This window comes from Procambarus clarkii, chromosome 24 (genome assembly GCF_040958095.1).
Source record: "Procambarus clarkii isolate CNS0578487 chromosome 24, FALCON_Pclarkii_2.0, whole genome shotgun sequence".
Lineage (NCBI taxonomy): Eukaryota > Metazoa > Arthropoda > Malacostraca > Decapoda > Cambaridae > Procambarus > Procambarus clarkii.
The window spans coordinates 1,739,516-1,761,727 of record NC_091173.1 but is presented as its reverse complement, the minus strand read 5'-3'; the positions used below and the strand labels follow the sequence as shown (position 1 = coordinate 1,761,727).

The following is a 22,212-nucleotide window of genomic DNA, read 5'->3' as shown; positions in this document are numbered from 1 at the left end:
CACAAACAAAGACCTCTTCACTGTCAAAAACAGGGACCCTCTTCACTGTCACAAACAATGACCTCTTCACTGTTTCAAACAGGGACCTCTTCACTGTCACAAACTGGGACCTCTTCACTGTTTCAAACAGGGACCTCTTCACTGTCACAAACTGGGACCTCTTCACTGTCACAAACTGGGACCTCTTCACTGTCAGAAACTGGGACCTCTTTACTGTCAGAAACTGGGACCTCTTCACTGTCAGAAACTGGGACCTCTTCACTGTCAAAAACAGGGACCCTCTTCACTGTCACAAACAGGGACCTCTTCACAGTCACAAACAGTGAACCTCTTCACTGTCACAAGCAGGGACCTCTTCACTGTCAGAAACAGGGACCCTCTTCACTGTCACAAGCAGGGACCCTCTTCACTGTCAGAAACAGGGACCTCTTCACTGTCACAAGCAGGGACCCTCTTCACTGTCAGAAACAGGGACCTTTTCACTGTCACAAGCAGGGACCCTCTTCACTGTCACAAACAAGGACCTCTTCACTGTCAGAAACAGGGACCCTCTTCACTGTCACAAGCAGGGACCCTCTTCACTGTCAGAAACAGGGACCTCTTCACTGTCACAAGCAGGGACCCTCTTCACTGTCAGAAACAGGGACCTCTTCACTGTCACAAGCAGGGACCCTCTTCACTGTCACAAACAAGGACCTCTTCACTGTCAGAAACAGGAACCTCTTCACTGTCACAAACAAGGACCTCTTCACGGTCACAAACAGGAACCCTCTTCACTGTCACAAACAAGGACCTCTTCACTGCCACAAGCAGGGACCCTCTTCACTATCACAAACAGGGATCCTCTTCACTGTCACAAGCAGGGACCCTCTTCACTGTCAGAAACAGGGACCTCTTCACTGTCAGAAACAGGGACCTCTTCACTGTCACAAGCAGGGACCCTCTTCACTGTCACAAACAAGGACCTCTTCACTGTCAGAAACAGGGACCTCTTCACTGTCACAAACAAGGACCTCTTCACGGTCACAAACAGGAACCCTCTTCACTGTCACAAACAAGGACCTCTTCACTGTCACAAGCAGGGACCCTCTTCACTGTCACAAACAGGGATCCTCTTCACTGTCACAAGCAGGGACCCTCTTCACTGTCAGAAACAGGGACCTCTTCACTGTCAGAAACAGGGACCCTCTTCACTGTCACAAGCAGGGACCCTCTTCACTGTCAGAAACAGGGACCTCTTCACTGTCACAAGCAGGGACCCTCTTCACTGTCACAAGCAGGGACCCTCTTCACTGTCACAAGCAGGGACCCTCTTCACTGTCAGAAACAGGGACCTCTTCACTGTCACAAGCAGGGACCCTCTTCACTGTCAGAAACAGGGACCTCTTCACTGTCACAAGCAGGGACCCTCTTCACTGTCACAAACAAGGACCTCTTCACTGTCAGAAACAGGGACCTCTTCACTGTCACAAACAAGGACCTCTTCACGGTCACAAACAGGAACCCTCTTCACTGTCACAAGCAGGGACCCTCTTCACTGTCACAAGCAGGGACCCTCTTCACTGTCAGAAACAGGGACCTCTTCACTGTCAGAAACAGGGACCCTCTTCACTGTCAGAAACAGGGACCTCTTCACTGTCACAAGCAGGGACCCTCTTCACTGTCAGAAACAGAGACCTCTTCACTGTCAGGAACAGGGACCCTCTTCACTGTCACAAGCAGGGACCCTCTTCACTGTCAGAAACAGGGACCTCTTCACTGTCACAAGCAGGGACCCTCTTCACTGTCAGAAAGAGGGACCTCTTCACTGTCACAAGCAGGGACCCTCTTCACTGTCAGAAAGAGGGACCTCTTCACTGTCACAAGCAGGGACCCTCTTCACTGTCATAAACAAGGACCTGTTCACTGTCAGAAACAGGGACCTCTTCACTGTCACAAACAAGGACCTCTTCACGGTCACAAACAGGAACCCTCTTCACTGTCACAAGCAGGGACCCTCTTCACTGTCACAAGCAGGGACCCTCTTCACTGTCAGAAACAGGGACCCTCTTCACTGTCAGAAACAGGGACCTCTTCACTGTCAGAAACAGGGACCCTCTTCACTGTCAGAAACAGGGACCTCTTCACTGTCACAAGCAGGGACCCTCTTCACTGTCAGAAACAGAGACCTCTTCACTGTCAGAAACAGGGACCCTCTTCACTGTCAGAAACAGGGACCTCTTCACTGTCAGAAACAGGGACCTCTTCACTGTCAGAAACAGGGACCTCTTCACTGTCACAAGCAGGGACCCTCTTCACTGTCAGAAACAGGGACCTCTTCACTGTCAGAAACAGGGACCCTCTTCACTGTCACAAGCAGGGACCTCTTCACTGTCAGAAACAGGGACCCTCTTCACTGTTTGAAACAGGGACCTCTTCACTGTCAGAAACAGGGACCTCTTCACTGTCAGAAACAGGGACCTCTTCACTGTCAGAAACAGGGACCTCTTCACTGTCAGAAACAGGGACCTCTTCACTGTCACAAGCAGGGACCCTCTTCACTGTCAGAAACAGGGACCCTCTTCACTGTCACAAGCACGGACCTCTTCCCTGTCAGAAACAGGGACCCTCTTCACTGTCAGAAACAGGGACCTCTTCACTGTCACAAGCAGGGACCCTCTTCACTGTCAGAAACAGGGACCTCTTCACTGTCAGAAACAGGGACCTCTTCACTGTCACAAGCAGGGACCCTCTTCACTGTCAGAAACAGGGACCTCTTCACTGTCAGAAACAGGGACCTCTTCACTGTCAGAAACAGGGACCTCTTCACTGTCAGAAACAGGGACCTCTTCACTGTCACAAGCAGGGACCCTCTTCACTGTCAGAAACAGGGACCTCTTCACTGTCAGAAACAGGGACCTCTTCACTGTCAGAAACAGGGACCTCTTCACTGTTGTAACACTAAACTATTGTACACTAGAATGTATTGTTTCCTAGACGATACTGAGTAATACCAATATTCACTGAGTAACACTTCCTACTGGTTGTACTTGGTAAAACTTTGTAAACATTAGTAAAGGTAAAGCCTTGAGGATATTAGTTATTGAATATTGGTTATTTATATTTAGGTAATATGACCTGATATTTGGTGTACCACTGATGGCTGCACCCGGGACGCTGCCACCAGCCTGCCTGACTATTACCTATATCAAGCAATGAGGCAAGATACATTGCTTGACTTGAAGAGTCCTCTTCTTTTTTAACTATCATTAATTACGGGCCGGTTGTTAACAAAGCTATACACAGACGAGTTTGAAAGGTTCCAGTTAATTGACACAGAGGGAGAGTTTAACATGAGTTTATTGAGAACAAAAATATGATATACACCAACTATAAGTCCCTACACTAACACTGTTTAGCAAATGTTTAGAAATCTTACATTGACAATATCAGAGATCACACACATTACCTTCTATGTCTTGATCCACGACCAGGGTGAGTCTGTCTCCTGAGCTCCGCTTGATGACCTGCGGCCCACACTGCCTCTATCCTCTGCCCTTCAGCACTCTCTCCCTCTATTCCCCTACAGGGGCATATACACACGCCCCCAAAACTGCCACACCACCTATCAGTTGGACAAAGGGGGGGGGGGGAGATTTACTGTTGCTAACCTACAAAGAGGCTTGTAAGTGGTCCGCCCACATGTGCACAAACACTCAAGAATTTACTATTAAGATATCTCACAACCACCATTCACCTCAAGGATTGGGATTATTCATTATGGGAGTGCAAGAGGGAAGGAACGTTTTCCTCGACCGCATGTTTACACAACCAACACTCACCCTGCAGGTGGTTGACCTCTGACCTGGCAGAAAAGAGGTAGATCCCTGCGTAGTTACACACATAAGATTCTGGGAGAATAATTCCATTGCAATGTTTGACAAGATTAACATGAAATATCTCCTACTTGAAACTTGCTAAGACTCCCCAGGAATATTTTAATTAACTTTGCAAGATGATCCAGAGGTCATCTGGGCTGACCTCTTGGAGAAGAGTTCCATTCTCCAAGAGGGAGAAAGGAAAGAAGGGATATATATATATATATATATATATATATATATATATATATATATATATATATATATATATATATATATATATATATATATATATATATATTTAAAACCTAGAAGGGGTACCACCTCTGGTGCAAGTGTAGGGACCCCATAGCCTCGGAGAAGAAAATAAAGAGTACTCAGAGAAGACCTTGTGGATCCTCACTGAACACTTTGATATTTTCTTCTCCTACCACCCCTAATATATATATATATATATATATATATATATATATATATATATATATATATATATATATATATATATATATATATATATATATATATATATATATATATATTTATATATATATATATATATATATATATATATATATATAAATATATATATATATATATATATATATATATATATATATATCACTGAAAACTCACACCCCAGAAGTGACTCGAACCCATACTCCCAGAAGCAACGCAACTGGTATGTACAAGACGCCTTAATCCACTTGACCATCACGACCGGACAAAATGAGGTGATAGCCGAGGCTATATGAACCACCCCACCGCCGGCACTCGGATAGTTATCTTGGGCATAGCATTTTACCAAATCACCTCATTCTTTGGGGCACACGTGAGGAACACAAATGCGAACAAGCCTGAATGGTCCCCAGGACATATGCAACTGAAAACTCACACCCCAGAAGTGACTCGAACCCATACTCCCAGAAGCAACGCAACTGGTATGTACAAGACGCCTTAATCCACTTGACCATCACGACCGGACAAAATGAGGTGATAGCCGAGGCTATATGAACCACCCCACCGCCGGCACTCGGATAGTTATCTTGGGCATAGCATTTTACCAAATCACCTCATTCTTTGGGGCACACGTGAGGAACACAAATGCGAACAAGCCTGAATGGTCCCCAGGACATATGCAACTGAAAACTCACACCCCAGAAGTGACTCGAACCCATACTCCCAGAAGCAACGCAACTGGTATGTACAAGACGCCTTAATCCACTTGACCATCACGACCGGACAAAATGAGGTGATAGCCGAGGCTATATGAACCACCCCACCGCCGGCACTCGGATAGTTATCTTGGGCATAGCATTTTACCAAATCACCTCATTCTTTGGGGCACACGTGAGGAACACAAATGTGAACAAGCCTGAATGGTCCCCAGGACATATGCAACTGAAAACTCACACCCCAGAAGTGACTCGAACCCATACTCCCAGAAGCAACGCAACTGGTATGTACAAGACGCCTTAATCCACTTGACCATCACGACCGGACAAAATGAGGTGATAGCCGAGGCTATATGAACCACCCCACCGCCGGCACTCGGATAGTTATGTTGGGCATAGCATTTTACCAAATCACCTCATTCTTTGGGGCACACGTGAGGAACACAAATGCGAACAAGCCTGAATGGTCCCCAGGACATATGCAACTGAAAACTCACACCCCAGAAGTGACTCGAACCCATACTCCCAGAAGCAACGCAACTGGTATGTACAAGACGCCTTAATCCACTTGACCATCACGACCGGACAAAATGAGGTGATAGCCGAGGCTATATGAACCACCCCACCGCCGGCACTCGGATAGTTATCTTGGGCATAGCATTTTACCAAATCACCTCATTCTTTGGGGCACACGTGAGGAACACAAATGCGAACAAGCCTGAATGGTCCCCAGGACATATGCAACTGAAAACTCACACCCCAGAAGTGACTCGAACCCATACTCCCAGAAGCAACGCAACTGGTATGTACAAGACGCCTTAATCCACTTGACCATCACGACCGGACAAAATGAGGTGATAGCCGAGGCTATATGAACCACCCCACCACCGGCACTCGGATAGTTATCTTGGGCATAGCATTTTACCAAATCACCTCATTCTTTGGGGCACACGTGAGGAACACAAATGCGAACAAGCCTGAATTGTCCCCAGGACATATGCAACTGAAAACTCACACCCCAGAAGTGACTCGAACCCATACTCCCAGAAGCAACGCAACTGGTATGTACAAGACGCCTTAATCCACTTGACCATCACGACCGGACAAAATGAGGTGATAGCCGAGGCTATATGAACCACCCCACCGCCGGCACTCGGATAGTTATCTTGGGCATAGCATTTTACCAAATCACCTCATTCTTTGGAGCACACGTGAGGAACACAAATGCGAACAAGCCTGAATGGTCCCCAGGACATATGCAACTGAAAACTCACACCCCAGAAGTGACTCGAACCCATACTCCCAGAAGCAACGCAACTGGTATGTACAAGACGCCTTAATCCACTTGACCATCACGACCGGACAAAATGAGGTGATAGCCGAGGCTATATGAACCACCCCACCGCCGGCACTCGGATAGTTATGTTGGGCATAGCATTTTACCAAATCACCTCATTCTTTGGGGCACACGTGAGGAACACAAATGCGAACAAGCCTGAATGGTCCCCAGGACATATGCAACTGAAAACTCACACCCCAGAAGTGACTCGAACCCATACTCCCAGAAGCAACGCAACTGGTATGTACAAGACGCCTTAATCCACTTGACCATCACGACCGGACAAAATGAGGTGATAGCCGAGGCTATATGAACCACCCCACCGCCGGCACTCGGATAGTTATCTTGGGCATAGCATTTTACCAAATCACCTCATTCTTTGGGGCACACGTGAGGAACACAAATGCGAACAAGCCTGAATGGTCCCCAGGACATATGCAACTGAAAACTCACACCCCAGAAGTGACTCGAACCCATACTCCCAGAAGCAACGCAACTGGTATGTACAAGACGCCTTAATCCACTTGACCATCACGACCGGACAAAATGAGGTGATAGCCGAGGCTATATGAACCACCCCACCGCCGGCACTCGGATAGTTATCTTGGGCATAGCATTTTACCAAATCACCTCATTCTTTGGGGCACACGTGAGGAACACAAATGCGAACAAATGCGAATTGCCGGCGGTGGGGTGGTTCATATAGCCTCGGCTATCACCTCATTTTGTCCGGTCGTGATGGTCAAGTGGATTAAGGCGTCTTGTACATACCAGTTGCGTTGCTTGTTTCGTCTACCTAATGTTTTTTCGTCTACCTAACCTACCTAACCTAACCTAACCTAACCTAACCTAGCTTTTTTTGGCTACCTAACCTAACCTTACCTATAAATATAGGTTAGGTTAGGTTAGGTAGGGTTGGTTAGGTTCGGTCATATATCTACGTTAATTTTAACTCCAATAAAAAAAAATTGACCTCATACATAGAGAAAAGGGTTGCTTTATCATTTCATAAGAAAAAAATTATAGTAAATATATTAATTCAGGAAAACTTGGCTTATTAGGCAAATCGGGCCTTGAATAGTAGGCTGAGAAGTGAGTTCTGGCTACTAGGTACGACATATATATATATATATATATATATATATATATATATATATATATATATATATATATATATATATATATATATATATATATATATATATGTCGTACCTAGTAGCCAGAACGTCGTACTCGGCCTACTATGCAAGGGCCGATTTGCCTAATAAGCCAAGTTTCCTGAATTTATATATTTTTCTCATTTTATTCTTATGAAATGATAAATCTGGCTATTTCATTATGTATAAGTTAATTTGATTAAATTTGAGTTAAAACTAACGAATATATATGAGCGAACCTAACCAACCCTACCTAACCTAACCTATCTAAACCTAACCTATGCTAACAAAACTACGTCAATAATTTATGTTCCTAATATAATATAATAATAATAATTAAAATAAACTAATTGGAAACAATTCATTGAAAATAAACAAAAATCTCTCGGACTATTAGGCAAATCGGGCCTTGCATACATATATATATATATATATATATATATATATATATATATATATATATATATATATATATATATATATATATATATTAGTATATTTTGGTAGCAGTCTTTCCTGTAGACATATATTATTAAATATGACCGAAAAAGTAAGATAAATAATTCTAACACGAATTTTCTCTATCTTTCGTACATTTCTTTTCACTGTTGGTGGTAATTCAAAAATCAATTCTCCAAAATTCATTTTAATTTCTAGTCTGACGCGACACTTGAGCGCGTTTCGTAAAGCTTATTACATTTTCAAAGACTTTACATACACAACTGAATAGAACTTACACATCTCCGATTTGTTTATATCTACATTTGAGTGAGGTGGATGGGGTGAGGTGGCATTAATAGGGTATTAATTTCATCAACACAAGACAGAACACGAAACAATGGGTATTGAATGGAAGTGATTGTAGAAAGCCTATTGGTCCATATTTCTTGATGCTTCTATATTGGAGCGGAGTCTTGAGGTGGGTAGAATATAGTTGTGCATTAATTGGCTGTTGATTGCTGGTGTTGACTTTTTAATGTGTAGTGCCTCGCAAACGTCAAGCCGCCTGCTATCGCTGTATCTATCGATGATTTCTGTGTTGTTTAATGGGATTTCTCTGGCGATGGTTTGGTTGTGGGAAGAGATTATATGTTCCTTAATGGAGCCCTGTTGCTTATGCATCGTTAAACGCCTAGAAAGAGATGTTGTTGTCTTGCCTATATACTGTTTTTTTTGGAGCTTACAGTCCCCAAGAGGGCATTTGAAGGCATAGACGACGTTGGTCTCTTTTAAAGCGTTCTGCTTTGTGTCTGGAGAGTTTCTCATGAGTAGGCTGGCCGTTTTTCTGGTTTTATAGTAAATCGTCAGTTGTATCCTCTGATTTTTGTCTGTAGGGATAACGTTTCTATTAACAATATCTTTCAGGACCCTTTCCTCCGTTTTATGAGCTGTGGAAAAGAAGTTCCTGTAAAATAGTCTAATAGGGGGTATAGGTGTTGTGTTAGTTGTCTCTTCAGAGGTTGCATGGCGTTTCACTTTCCTTCTTATGATGTCTTCGACGAAACCATTGGAGAAGCCGTTGTTGACTAGGACCTGCCTTACCCTACAGAGTTCTTCGTCGACTTGCTTCCATTCTGAGCTGTGGCTGAGAGCACGGTCGACATATGCGTTAACAACACTCCTTTTGTACCTGTCTGGGCAGTCGCTGTTGGCATTTAGGCACATTCCTATGTTCGTTTCCTTAGTGTAGACTGCAGTGTGGAAACCTCCGCTCTTTTCCATGACTGTTACATCTAGAAAGGGCCCCTTCCCATCCTTTTCCATCTCGTAAGTGAAACGCTCCATCACGACCGGATTTTAGTGAGGTGGATGGGGTGAGGTGGCATTAATAGGGTATTAATTTCATCAACACATGAAATGTTGTTGATGAAATTAATACCCTATTAATGCCACCTCACCCCATCCACCTCACTAAAATGTAGATATAAAATCGGAGATGCGTAAGTTCTATTCAGTTGTGTATTTGTAAACTAAAGTCTCTGAAAATGTAATAAGTTTTACGAAACGCGCTCGTGTCGCGTCAGACTTGAAATAAAAATGAATTTTGGAGAATTGATTTTTGATTTAACTCCAACAGTGAAAAGAAATGTACGAAAGATTGAGAAAATTCGTGTTAGAATTATTAATCTTACTTTTTCGGTCATTCATATATATATATATATATATATATATATATATATATATATATATATATATATATATATATATATATATATATATATATATATATATATATATATATTAGTATATTTTGGTAGCAGTCTTTCCTGTAGACATATTTATAAAGAGGCACCCTTCTTGAGCCCGGATGGGCATATGTATAAGCAAGTAGATGGGGTCGCTATGGGTTCTCCCCTAGGTGTCCTGTTTGCAAACTTCTACATGGGTACCATCGAGCAAAAAGTCTTAGTCGACATGAACTTGAAACCGGCCATATACTGCAGGTATGTTGACGACATTTTTACACAGGTACCTGATGTCAGACATCTGCAGGAGCTGAAGGAGGCATTTGAGCAGAGTTCCGTGCTGCGTTTCACTTACGCGACGGAAAAGGATGGGAAGCTGCCTTTTCTAGATGTAACAGTCATGGAAAAGGGCGGAGGTTTCCACACTGCAGTCTACACAAAGGAAACAAACATAGGAATGTGCCTAAATGCCAACAGCGACTGCCCTGACAGGTACAAGAGGAGTGTTGTTAACGCATACGTCGACCGTGCTCTCAGCCACAGCTCAGAATGGAAGCAAGTCGACGAAGAACTCTGTAGGGTAAGGCAGGTTCTAGTCAATAACGGCTTCTCCAATGGTTTCATCGAAGACATCATAAGAAGGAAAGTGAAAAGCCATGCAACCTCTGAAGAGACAACTAACACAACACCTATACCCCCTATTAGACTATTTTACAGGAACTTCTTTTCCACAGCTCATAAAACAGAGGAAAGGGTCCTGAAAGATATTGTTAATAGAAACGTTATCCCTACAGACAAAAATCAGAGGATACAACTGACGATTTACTATAAAACCAGAAAAACGGCCAGCCTACTCCTGAATTTCTCATGAGAAACTCTCCAGACACGAAACAGAACGCTTTAAAAGAGACTAACGTCGTCTATGCCTTCAAATGCCCACTTGGGGACTGTAAGCTCCAAAAAACCCAGTATATAGGCAAGACAACAACATCTCTTTCTAGGCGTTTAACGATGCATAAACAACAGGGCTCCATTAAGGAACATATAATCTCTTCCCATAACCAAACCATCGCCAGAGAAATCCTAGTAAACAACACAGAAATCATCGATAGATACAGCGATAGCAGGCGGCTTGACGTTTGCGAGGCACTACACATCAAGAAGTCAACACCAGCAATCAACAGCCAATTATTGCACAACTATATTCTACCCACCTCAAGACTCCGCTCCAATATAGAAGCATCAAGAAATATGGACCAATAGGCTTTCTACAAACACTTCTATTCAATATCCATTGTTTCGTGTTCTGTCTTGTGTTGATACTTTTAATACCCTATTAATATCCTCTAATGCCACATCATCCTTCCCACCTCACTCAAATGTAATGCCACATCACCCTTCCCACCTCACTCAAAAGTAGATATAAAATCAGGGAAATGCAAGTTCTAATCAGTTGTGTATTTGTGAAGTCTTTGAAAATGTAATAAGTTTTACGAAACGCGCCCGTGTCGCGTCAGACTAGAAATAAAAATGAATTTTGGAGAAGTGATTTTTGATTTACCTCCAACAGTGAAGCATAATGTACGAAAGATTGAGAAAATTCGTGTTAGAATTATTAATCTTACTTTTTCGGTCATATTTAATAAAATATATATATATATATATATATATATATATATATATATATATATATATATATATATATATATATATATATATATATATATATATATATATATATATATATATATATATATATATATATATATATATATGTTGTTGACTATGAAAGATTAATGATTCTACCACGAATCTTCTCAATATTTCTTATGTTTTTCTTCACTGTCTAGGGTAGTTGAAAAATTAACTCTCCAAAGTTCATTTTCACTCTTTATTTATGGTCTGATGCCTAGAAGCATTTCGCAAGACACTTCTTACCTTTTCAAAAAAAAATGTTACGTACTCTGTTACTGCTTATATTAGTTTTTGGGGTGAGGTGATAGGACATGAATCAATGGGAACATTTCAAAGACAATTTTACATACTCAGTTAAATTTTTTGGGGTGAGGTGATAGGATATGAATCAGTGAGTATATTATGTGTTTTAACTTTTTGCTTCTGTGTTGATTCGGGGTCTTGAAATGGGTAGAATGTAATTATGTTTTAATTGGCTGTTGATTACTGGTTTTGACTTTTTGATGTGTAGTGCCTCGCTGATGTCGAGTCTCCTGTTGTCGTTGTATCTGTCGATAATTTTTGTGTTGCTTTTTAAGATTTCTCTGGTGATGGTCTGTTGTGTGAGGAGATTATATGCTCCTTGATGGAGCCCTGTTGTTTGTGCATTGTTAATATTTCGTTTAAGTTACAATGGTGAGGGGTCGTGACTTGGCACGCCAGTTGTTTTTATTTAGCTCGGCTAGTGATTGCCTTATAGTCCATGAAAATTCGCTCAAGGGGATTAAATGTCTCCCCGTAGTCATACCTGTTTTCCGTTGCCTTAGTGAGCGATTGCTCGTCTCCAGGAATTAGCATTTCGCTCAAGGAAAATGCTGGGTTATATCAAATATATACGTTACTGCTCCATTATTTTGGGCATTCCTGGTCATTTCCTGGATATGTCATCACTGCCCTAGAAGTGGGGATAGAATTAACAGAAGCTGATGCCGCAATAGTGTCGGGTAAAAAAGTGACTGTAGCCAATGGATTATCACAAACACTCTTTAAAACAGTGGTGGTGTATTTTAACGAACAAGTAGTGGAAAGTAATTCTTTATTTTCATATTGGGCATATACATAAAGCTGCTAACGACGTTTCTAGATGTAAAATAGATAGCTTTAAGCATCTACCGCATTTTTATAAAGAAGAGGCGCTAACGATACCCAATAAAATTGATGCACAATATTTTGCTACGACCACGATAGATCAGGATGAGAAAATGGCTAATATGAAAGAACATGGCATTTATACGTGCTTTAAATTACTGCTGGATATTGCATCTATTAGCAAATATTTACTGGATAACGTAGATGTAAGAATACGTTTAGAGTTAAATAGTGATAAATGGGTTATTGGCAGTGACACACCCACTGCTAACTATAAATATGATATAAATATGGCTCGCTTATGGATTGATAGATTAACCCCATTCTCTTCTGGTTTACTAGCTATCAATAGAGCACTCGCCCAAATTAATGGAGCAGTAACGTATATATTTGATAAAACCCTATTTAAAACCTATATTTTAGGGCAGGGTAAAAAATCATTAACTATGGACCAACCCTGGGGTGGAGTGACCCCCTGAGAAGTTATACGTGGCCATTATTGATATGGAAGCCATTTCTGGAGATTATACCCTAAACCCATTATATTTACACAATTTCGCCTTGAGCAACGTATATATCTCGGTGAACGGTACTAGTTTATTTAATATCGCGTGTGATTTTCCCCATAAATGTTCGAAATTATATTATACGGTCCTGAATGCTGTTCGATTTACTGTGGATAATATATTATCCTACGAATTGTTCGTTAAAGGACAAACTCTGTTGGCCTTTAATTTATTACCAGAAGAAATAAAGGGCACAGTTTCCTTGGAAGCGACAAGGAATTTAAGAATTACATTGGAATTTAATACAGCCATAGTGGGAAATAAAGTCATACTGCTGTTTGGTCCAACTACCGGAGTTATGAAAATTAACGCTGACAGACGTATTATTTGTGAAACGCGAGCCTGAGAAACATGAATTGTTTGGAAATAAACAACGGTTTGAAAAATATATATTTAGGGGAAGAAGCCAAATATATCGGATGTTATTTAGCGAACGATGTACGGAGAATCTTTAAGAAATTGAAGAAGGATCCAATAGTATATATTTTAAATACTTTAGATGAGAAATCCCCTGCAACGATGATGGGTCATTGGATGACTGTGTATGTACACAATAAACCTTCAGGTGCTATTATCGCCCTGTTGGACAGTTCTGGGGTGAAGATGGAATTCCATTCACATTAGTTACAAGAATTCCTCTCTTATTTTGAAGATTATAGAGTTTACATGTTCACACAACGCATACAGAGTATGGACTCCTATTATTGTGGAGCCTATGCCATTGTTTTCATCTATCAATTATGCAGCCTGAACTTAAGAGCTGAACTACATAAATTTAAAACTATTTAAATATTGGGAATATAATATGAATTTTAGGAAGATAATTAAATTGGCATATACCAATTTAGCAATGCCTATCTGCAAAAAAGTGTTTTGCATAGATGGGCGAGATAAATGTCTATCACTGTGTGATGATTCCTCATATTACTGAGCTGTATATCTTACTAGATGTTTGTTATATATTGTGGTTCATATTATTGCTGGATTATTATTATTATTATTATTATTATTATTATTACTATTATTATTATTATTATTATTATTATTATTATTATTATTATTACTATTATTATTATTATTATTATTATTACTATTATTATTATTATTATTATTATTATTTTTATTATTATTATTATTATTATTATTATTATTATTATTATTATTACTATTATTATTATTATTATTATTATTATTATTATTATTATTATTACTATTATTATTATTATTATTATTATTACTATTATTATTATTATTATTATTATTATTATTATTACTATTATTATTATTACTATTATTATTATTACTATTATTATTACTATTATTATTATTACTATTATTATTATTATTATTACTATTATTATTATTATTATTATTATTATTATTATTTTTATTATTATTATTATTATTATTATTATTATTATTATTATTATTATTATTATTATTATTATTATTATTATTATTAATATTATTGATATTATTACTATTATTATTATTATTACTATTATTATTATTATTATTATTATTATTATTATTATTATTACTATTATTATTATTACTATTATTATTATTATTATTACTATTATTATTATTATTATTATTATTATTATTATTATTATTACTATTATTATTATTATTATTATTATTACTATTATTATTATTATTATTATTACTATTATTATTATTATTATTACTATTATTATTATTATTATTATTATTATTATTATTATTATTATTACTATTATTATTATTATTATTATTATTATTATTATTATTATTATTACTATTATTATTATTATTATTATTATTATTACTATTATTATTATTATTATTATTATTATTATTATTATTATTATTACTATTATTATTATTACTATTATTATTATTACTATTACTATTATTATTATTATTATTATTATTATTATTATTATTACTATTATTATTATTATTATTATTATTATTATTATTACTATTATTCTGTGTTGCTCATATGGTTTTATTTATTGTTCCAGATTTGATGTGGCAGAGGAACTGGTCTCCATCACAAAAATGACAAGCACTAGGATTGTTATGACAGAAACCTGAAATATCATACTTGTTCCCATTGTAATTATTTTTTGGGGGGATATATACAAGAGTTGTTACATTCTTGTACAGCCACTAGTACGCGTAGCGTTTCGGGCAGGTCCCTGGAATACGATCCCCTGCCGCGAAGAATCGTTTTTACAACGAAGTACACATTTTACTGTTGAGTTAAACAGAGGCTACAGTTAAGGATTTGCGCCCAGTAAATCCTCCCCGGCCAGGATACGAACCCATGACAAAGCACTCACGGAACGCCAGGCGAGTGTCTTACCACTACACCACGGAGACTGATTGAGACTGTTGAGACTAGAATGTAAACTTTTATTATCAATAAACAATATAAACATATACAATGTATATTCTTAAACCTCTGATTAGATTAGGTTAGGTGGGGGATGGACAGTCAGCCATTTTCGAATAGTAACATTAAATACACAACACGGATAAGAAGCCTGCTAGGGCCTCATTGCCCATCTTGTGACGTCACTTACAGTTGAACAGTCAGCCTGCAGTGGAGCTTTAACAACTATCTGCTAATGGCTGACCATACTCTACCCCCCCCCCCCCATACTGTGGCAGCTTTTGTGACGTCGCTAAAACAACAACAACGGCTCTCATTACTCTAGAATGCATTTGTTAAATTATAGGTTAGGTTAGTTTGATAGGGCTTATGTATTGAATAACAGAAAAATGTGAGCAATGATACAGTGAGCCAGATATGAGTGGTTACAAGGCATCATGACATAGTCCGTGATGTTACTTGCAGAGATCAGTAGAGATTAGGGAATGTGCTAATGAGATGCTGGGTCCTTCCCAGGCTACTATAAATATAAGTAAGGTGAGCAAATGGATCCTTCTAAAAATTGACAGAGTGGCGTGATTGCATGTATAAATGGAGAGGAAAGGGGTAATAATTACATAGGGAATAGGTCTACTGCAGTTCATCTAACAGAGTTAGTTAATGTTTTGGTTGACATAGATTAGAAATAAATAGATCCGGCAAAGACCTTGTGCAATTTAATTTCTCATGTTTAATATGCGATCTCATCTATAAAATATACTTTGAAAATGGGAAACATTAAGAAAATGGGTTTAAATATGTAATTTTAGTAAACTGACTTATTCAGGGAAGATGAAGACTGGTTAGCTGAGGACGTCATTGACCATTAGCGATGTCTGTGCAAGGGTCACTGGGGTAACGAAATTTGACTATTGACAGGAGCCGACCTTTTAATCCCCTTGAGCGAAATGGAAGGGACTAGGAGGCTACCTTTTAATTCCCATTTTAGAGAGATAATATATGATTCAAGGGAGATATTGATAAATTATATGAAAATACTTACTATGACAATGCCCAGCACTTAGAAAAAACACCCCTATGCCATAGCGCGGCTTGGGAAATAAGTTTGAAAACCCCCCTATGCCATAGCCCAGGCCTGGGGGTAAAAAACTTCACTGGGGTAACATAAAATGCCTTTGCCATAGACCGTGCATGGGAAAAACCAAAACGCACGGTCTGCGTCATAACTCCCACTACTAAGGTGCTGTATGTTGAGGTCTGGGTCTGAGAGTAGGCAAGGTGCTGTATGGTGAGGTCTGGGTCTGAGCATAGGCAAGGTGCTGTATGGTGAGGTCAGGGTCTGAGCGTAGGCAAGGTGCTGTATGGAGAGGTCAGGGTCTGAGCATAGGCAAGGTGCTGTATGGTGAGGTCTGGGTCTGAGCGTTGGCAAGGTACTGTATGGTGAGGTCTGGGTCTGAGAGTAGGCAAGGTGCTGTATGTTGAGGTCAGGGTCTGAGAGTAGGCAAGGTGCTGTATGGTGAGGTCTGGGTCTGAGCATAGGCAAGGTGCTGTATGGTGAGGTCAGGGTCTGAGCGTAGGCAAGGTGCTGTATGGAGAGGTCAGGGTCTGAGCATAGGCAAGGTGCTGTATGGTGAGGTCTGGGTCTGAGCGTTGGCAAGGTACTGTATGGTGAGGTCTGGGTCTGAGAGTAGGCAAGGTGCTGTATGGTGAGGTCTGGGTCTGAGCATAGGCAAGGTGCTGTATGGTGAGGTCAGGGTCTGAGCATAGGCAAGGTGCTGTATGGTGAGGTCTGGGTCTGAGAGGAGGCAAGGTGCTGTATGGTGAGGTCTGGGTCTGAGCATAGGCAAGGTGCTGTATGGTGAGGTCTGGGTCTGAGAGTAGGCAAGGTGCTGTATGGTGAGGTCTGGGACTGAGCATAGGCAAGGTGCTGTATGGTGAGGTCTGGGTCTGAGAGTAGGCTATGTGCTGTATGGTGAGGTCTGGGTCTGAGAGTAGGCAAGGTATCGAAGGTGTTATTATGTATATTTAGGGTGGGTCTTTTTTCTATGGTGAATATAGCTTCCAGTATTTGCAGTGTTCTGTGGTAAGTTGTGGATGCCAGGAGTATTGTATTATCTATGTGCATGTTCCTAGTGAGTGTTGTGTTATGTACACTTTGCATTGTTAACTTTCGAATAGTTAAGAATGGAGAATAATTGGTAGCATCTAACTATCATACGATTTGCTCTATGTCAACTGTGTGAAAATTGCGGGAACCAGTAATGGCAAAGGATTTTTTAACAAAATATTTCAGAATATATATCAATACACAAATTAATACATTCCTTTTAAAGACACTCTTCAAGGAGACGATTATATATGGAGAGTGTGGTCTCATGCTCCATTCAGACATATGAGGCAGCAGTGACAAAACTACCAATATTAAGTACTGATATTAGAGGATAACTGAGGTACATGGCATTAAAGCGAACCTCCTACACTAGAGCAGGTCATGTTATTACACAACACTGGAGCAGGTCATGTTATTACACAACACTGGAGCAGGTCATGTCAGTACACAACACTGGAGCAGGTCATGTCAGTACACAACACTAGAGCAGGTCATGTTATTACACAACACTGGAGCAGGTCATGTTATTACACAACACTGGAGCAGGTCATGTCAGTACACAACACTGGAGCAGGTCATGTCAGTACACAACACTGGAGCAGGTCATGTCAGTACACAACACTAGAGCAGGTCATGTCAGTACACAACACTAGAGCAGGTCATGTCAGTACACAACACTAGAGCAGGTCATGTCAGTACACAACACTAGAGCAGGTCATGTTAATACACCATACAAGAGGAGGTCATGTCAGTACACAACACTAGAGCAGGTCATGTCAGTACACAACACTAGAGCAGGTCATGTTAATACACAACATTAGAGCAGGTCATGTCAGTACACAACACTGGAGCAGGTCATGTCAGTACACAATACTAGAGCAGGTCATGTCAGTACACAACACTAGAGCAGGTCATGTCAGTACACAACACTGGAGCAGGTCATGTCAGTACACAATACTAGAGCAGGTCATGTCAGTACACAACACTAGAGCAGGTCATGTCAGTACACAACACTAGAGCAGGTCATGTTAATACACCATACTAGAGGAGGTCATGTCAGTACACAACACTAGAGCAGGTCATGTCAGTACACAACACTAGAGCAGGTCATGTCAGTACACAATACTAGAGCAGGTCATGTCAGTACACAATACTAGAGAAGGTCATGTCAGTACACAATACTAGAGCAGGTCATGTCAGTACACAACACTAGAGCAGGTCATGTCAGTACACAACACTGGAGCAGGTCATGTCAGTACACAATACTAGAGCAGGTCATGTCAGTACACAACACTAGAGCAGGTCATGTCAGTACACAACACTAGAGCAGGTCATGTCAGTACACAACACTGGAGCAGGTCATGTCAGTACACAATACTAGAGCAGGTCATGTCAGTACACAACACTAGAGCAGGTCATGTCAGTACACAACACTAGAGCAGGTCATGTTAATACACCATACTAGAGGAGGTCATGTCAGTACACAACACTTAAGCAGGTCATGTCAGTACACAACACTAGAGCAGGTCATGTCAGTACACAATACTAGAGCAGGTCATGTCAGTACACAACACTAGAGCAGGTCATGTCAGTACACAACACTAGAGCAGGTCATGTTAATACACCATACTAGAGGAGGTCATGTCAGTACACAACACTAGAGCAGGTCATGTCAGTACACAACACTAGAGCAGGTCATGTTAATACACCATAATAGAGGAGGTCATGTCAGTACACAACACTAGAGCAGGTCATGTCAGTACACAACACTGGAGCAGGTCATGTCAGTACACAACACTGGAGCAGGTCATGTCAGTACACAACACTAGAGCAGGTCATGTCAGTACACAACACTAGAGCAGGTCATGTCAGTACACAACACTAGAGCAGGTCATGTAAGTACACAACACTGGAGCAGGTCATGTCAGTACACAACACTGGAGCAGGTCATGTCAGTACACAACACTAGAGCAGGTCATGTCAGTACACAACACTGGAGCAGGTCATGTCAGTACACAACACTAGAGCAGGTCATGTCAGTACACAACACTAGAGCAGGTCATGTCAGTACACAACACTAGAGCAGGTCATGTCAGTACACAACACACTGGAGCAGGTCATGTCAGTACACAACACTAGAGCAGGTCATGTCAGTACACAACACTGGAGCAGGTCATGTCAGTACACAACACTGGAGCAGGTCATGTCAGTACACAACACTAGAGCAGGTCATGTCAGTACACAACACTAGAGCAGGTCATGTCAGTACACAACACTGGAGCAGGTCATGTCAGTACACAACACTAGAGCAGGTCATGTCAGTACACAACACTAGAGCAAGTCATGTCAATACACAACACTAGAGCAGGTCATGTCAGTACACAAGACTAGAGCAGGTCATGTTAATACACCATACTAGAGGAGGTCATGTCAGTACACAACACTAGAGCAGGTCATGTCAGTACACAACACTAGAGCAAGTCATGTCAATACACAACACTAGAGCAGGTCATGTCAGTACACAAGACTAGAGCAGGTCATGTTAATACACCATACTAGAGGAGGTCATGTCAGTACACAACACTAGAGCAGGTCATGTCAGTACACAACACTAGAGCAGGTCATGTTAATACACCATACTGGAGCAGGTCATGTCAGTACACAACACTAGAGCAGGTCATGTCAGTACACAACACTAGAGCAAGTCATGTCAATACACAACACTAGAGCAAGTCATGTCAATACACAACACTAGAGCAGGTCATGTCAGTACACAAGACTAGAGCAGGTCATGTTAATACACCATACTAGAGGAGGTCATGTCAGTACACAACACTAGAGCAGGTCATGTCAGTACACAACACTAGAGCAGGTCATGTCAGTACACAACACTAGAGCAGGTCATGTTAATACACCATACTACAGGAGGTCATGTCAGTACACAACACTAGAGCAGGTCATGTCAGTACACAACACTGGAGCAGGATATGTCAGTACACAACACTGGAGCAGGTCATGTCAGTACACAACACTAGAGCAGGTCATGTCAGTACACAACACTAGAGCAGGTCATGTCAGTACACAACACTAGAGCAGGTCATGTCAGTACACAACACACGGGAGCAGGTCATGTCAGTACACAACACTAGAGCAGGTCATGTCAGTACACAACACTGGAGCAGGTCATGTCAGTACACAACACTGGAGTAGGTCATGTCAGTACACAACACTAGAGCAGGTCATGTCAGTACACAACACTAGAGCAGGTCATGTCAGTACACAACACTGGAGCAGGTCATGTCAGTACACAACACTAGAGCAGGTCATGTCAGTACACAACACTTGAGCAAGTCATGTCAGTACACAACACTAGAGCAGGTCATGTCAGTACACAACACTAGAGCAGGTCATGTTAGTACACAACACTCGAGCAGGTCATGTCAGTACACAACACTGGAGCAGGTCATGTTAGTACACAACACTAGAGCAGGTCATGTCAGTACACAACACTAGAGGAGGTCATGTCAGCTCACAACACTAGAGCAGGTCATGTCAGTACACAACACTGGAGCAGGTCATGTCAGTACACAACACTAGAGCAGGTCATGTCAGTACACAACACTAGAGCAGGTCATGTCAGTACACAACACTAAAGCAGGTCATGTCAGTACACAACACTAGAGCAGGTCATGTCAGTACACAACACTAGAGCAGGTCATGTTAATACACAACACTAGAGCAGGTCATGTCAGTACACAACACTGGAGCAGGTCATGTCAGTACACAATACTAGAGCAGGTCATGTCAGTACACAACACTAGAGCAGGTCATGTCAGTACACAACACTGGAGCAGGTCATGTCAGTACACAATACTAGAGCAGGTCATGTCAGTACACAACACTAGAGCAGGTCATGTCAGTACACAACACTAGAGCAGGTCATGTTAAGTACACCATACTAGAGGAGGTCATGTCAGTACACAACACTAGAGCAGGTCATGTCAGTACACAACACTAGAGCAGGTCATGTCAGTACACAATACTAGAGCAGGTCATGTCAGTACACAACACTAGAGCAGGTCATGTCAGTACACAACTACTAGAGCAGGTCATGTCAGTACACAACACTAGAGCAGGTCATGTCAGTACACAACACTGGAGCAGGTCATGTCAGTACACAACACTAGAGCAGGTCATGTCAGTACACAACACTAGAGCAGGTCATGTCAGTACACAACACTAGAGCAGGTCATGTCAGTACACAACACTGGAGCAGGTCATGTCAGTACACAATACTAGAGCAGGTCATGTCAGTACACAACACTAGAGCAGGTCATGTCAGTACACAACACTAGAGCAGGTCATGTCAGTACACCATACACTAGAGGAGGTCATGTCAGTACACAACACTTAGAGCAGGTCATGTCAGTACACAACACTAGAGCAGGTCATGTCAGTACACAACACTAGGAGCAGGTCATGTCAGTACACAACACTAGAGCAGGTCATGTCAGTACACAACACTAGAGCAGGTCATGTCAGTACACAACACTGGAGCAGGTCATGTCAGTACACAACACTAGAGCAGGTCATGTCAGTACACAACACTAGAGGAGGTC

General features: G+C 40.9%; 1 protein-coding gene across 1 annotated transcript; it reads left to right on the top strand.

The window, feature by feature from the left end:
- The first annotated feature begins 57 nt into the window (after positions 1–57).
- Positions 58–1,890, top strand: LOC138368186 (G protein-regulated inducer of neurite outgrowth 1-like). Its single transcript, XM_069330632.1, has one exon. It carries the CDS (start codon positions 58–60, stop codon positions 1,888–1,890), a length of 1,833 nt encoding a protein of 610 aa, XP_069186733.1.
- The last annotated feature ends 20,322 nt before the right edge of the window (positions 1,891–22,212 follow it).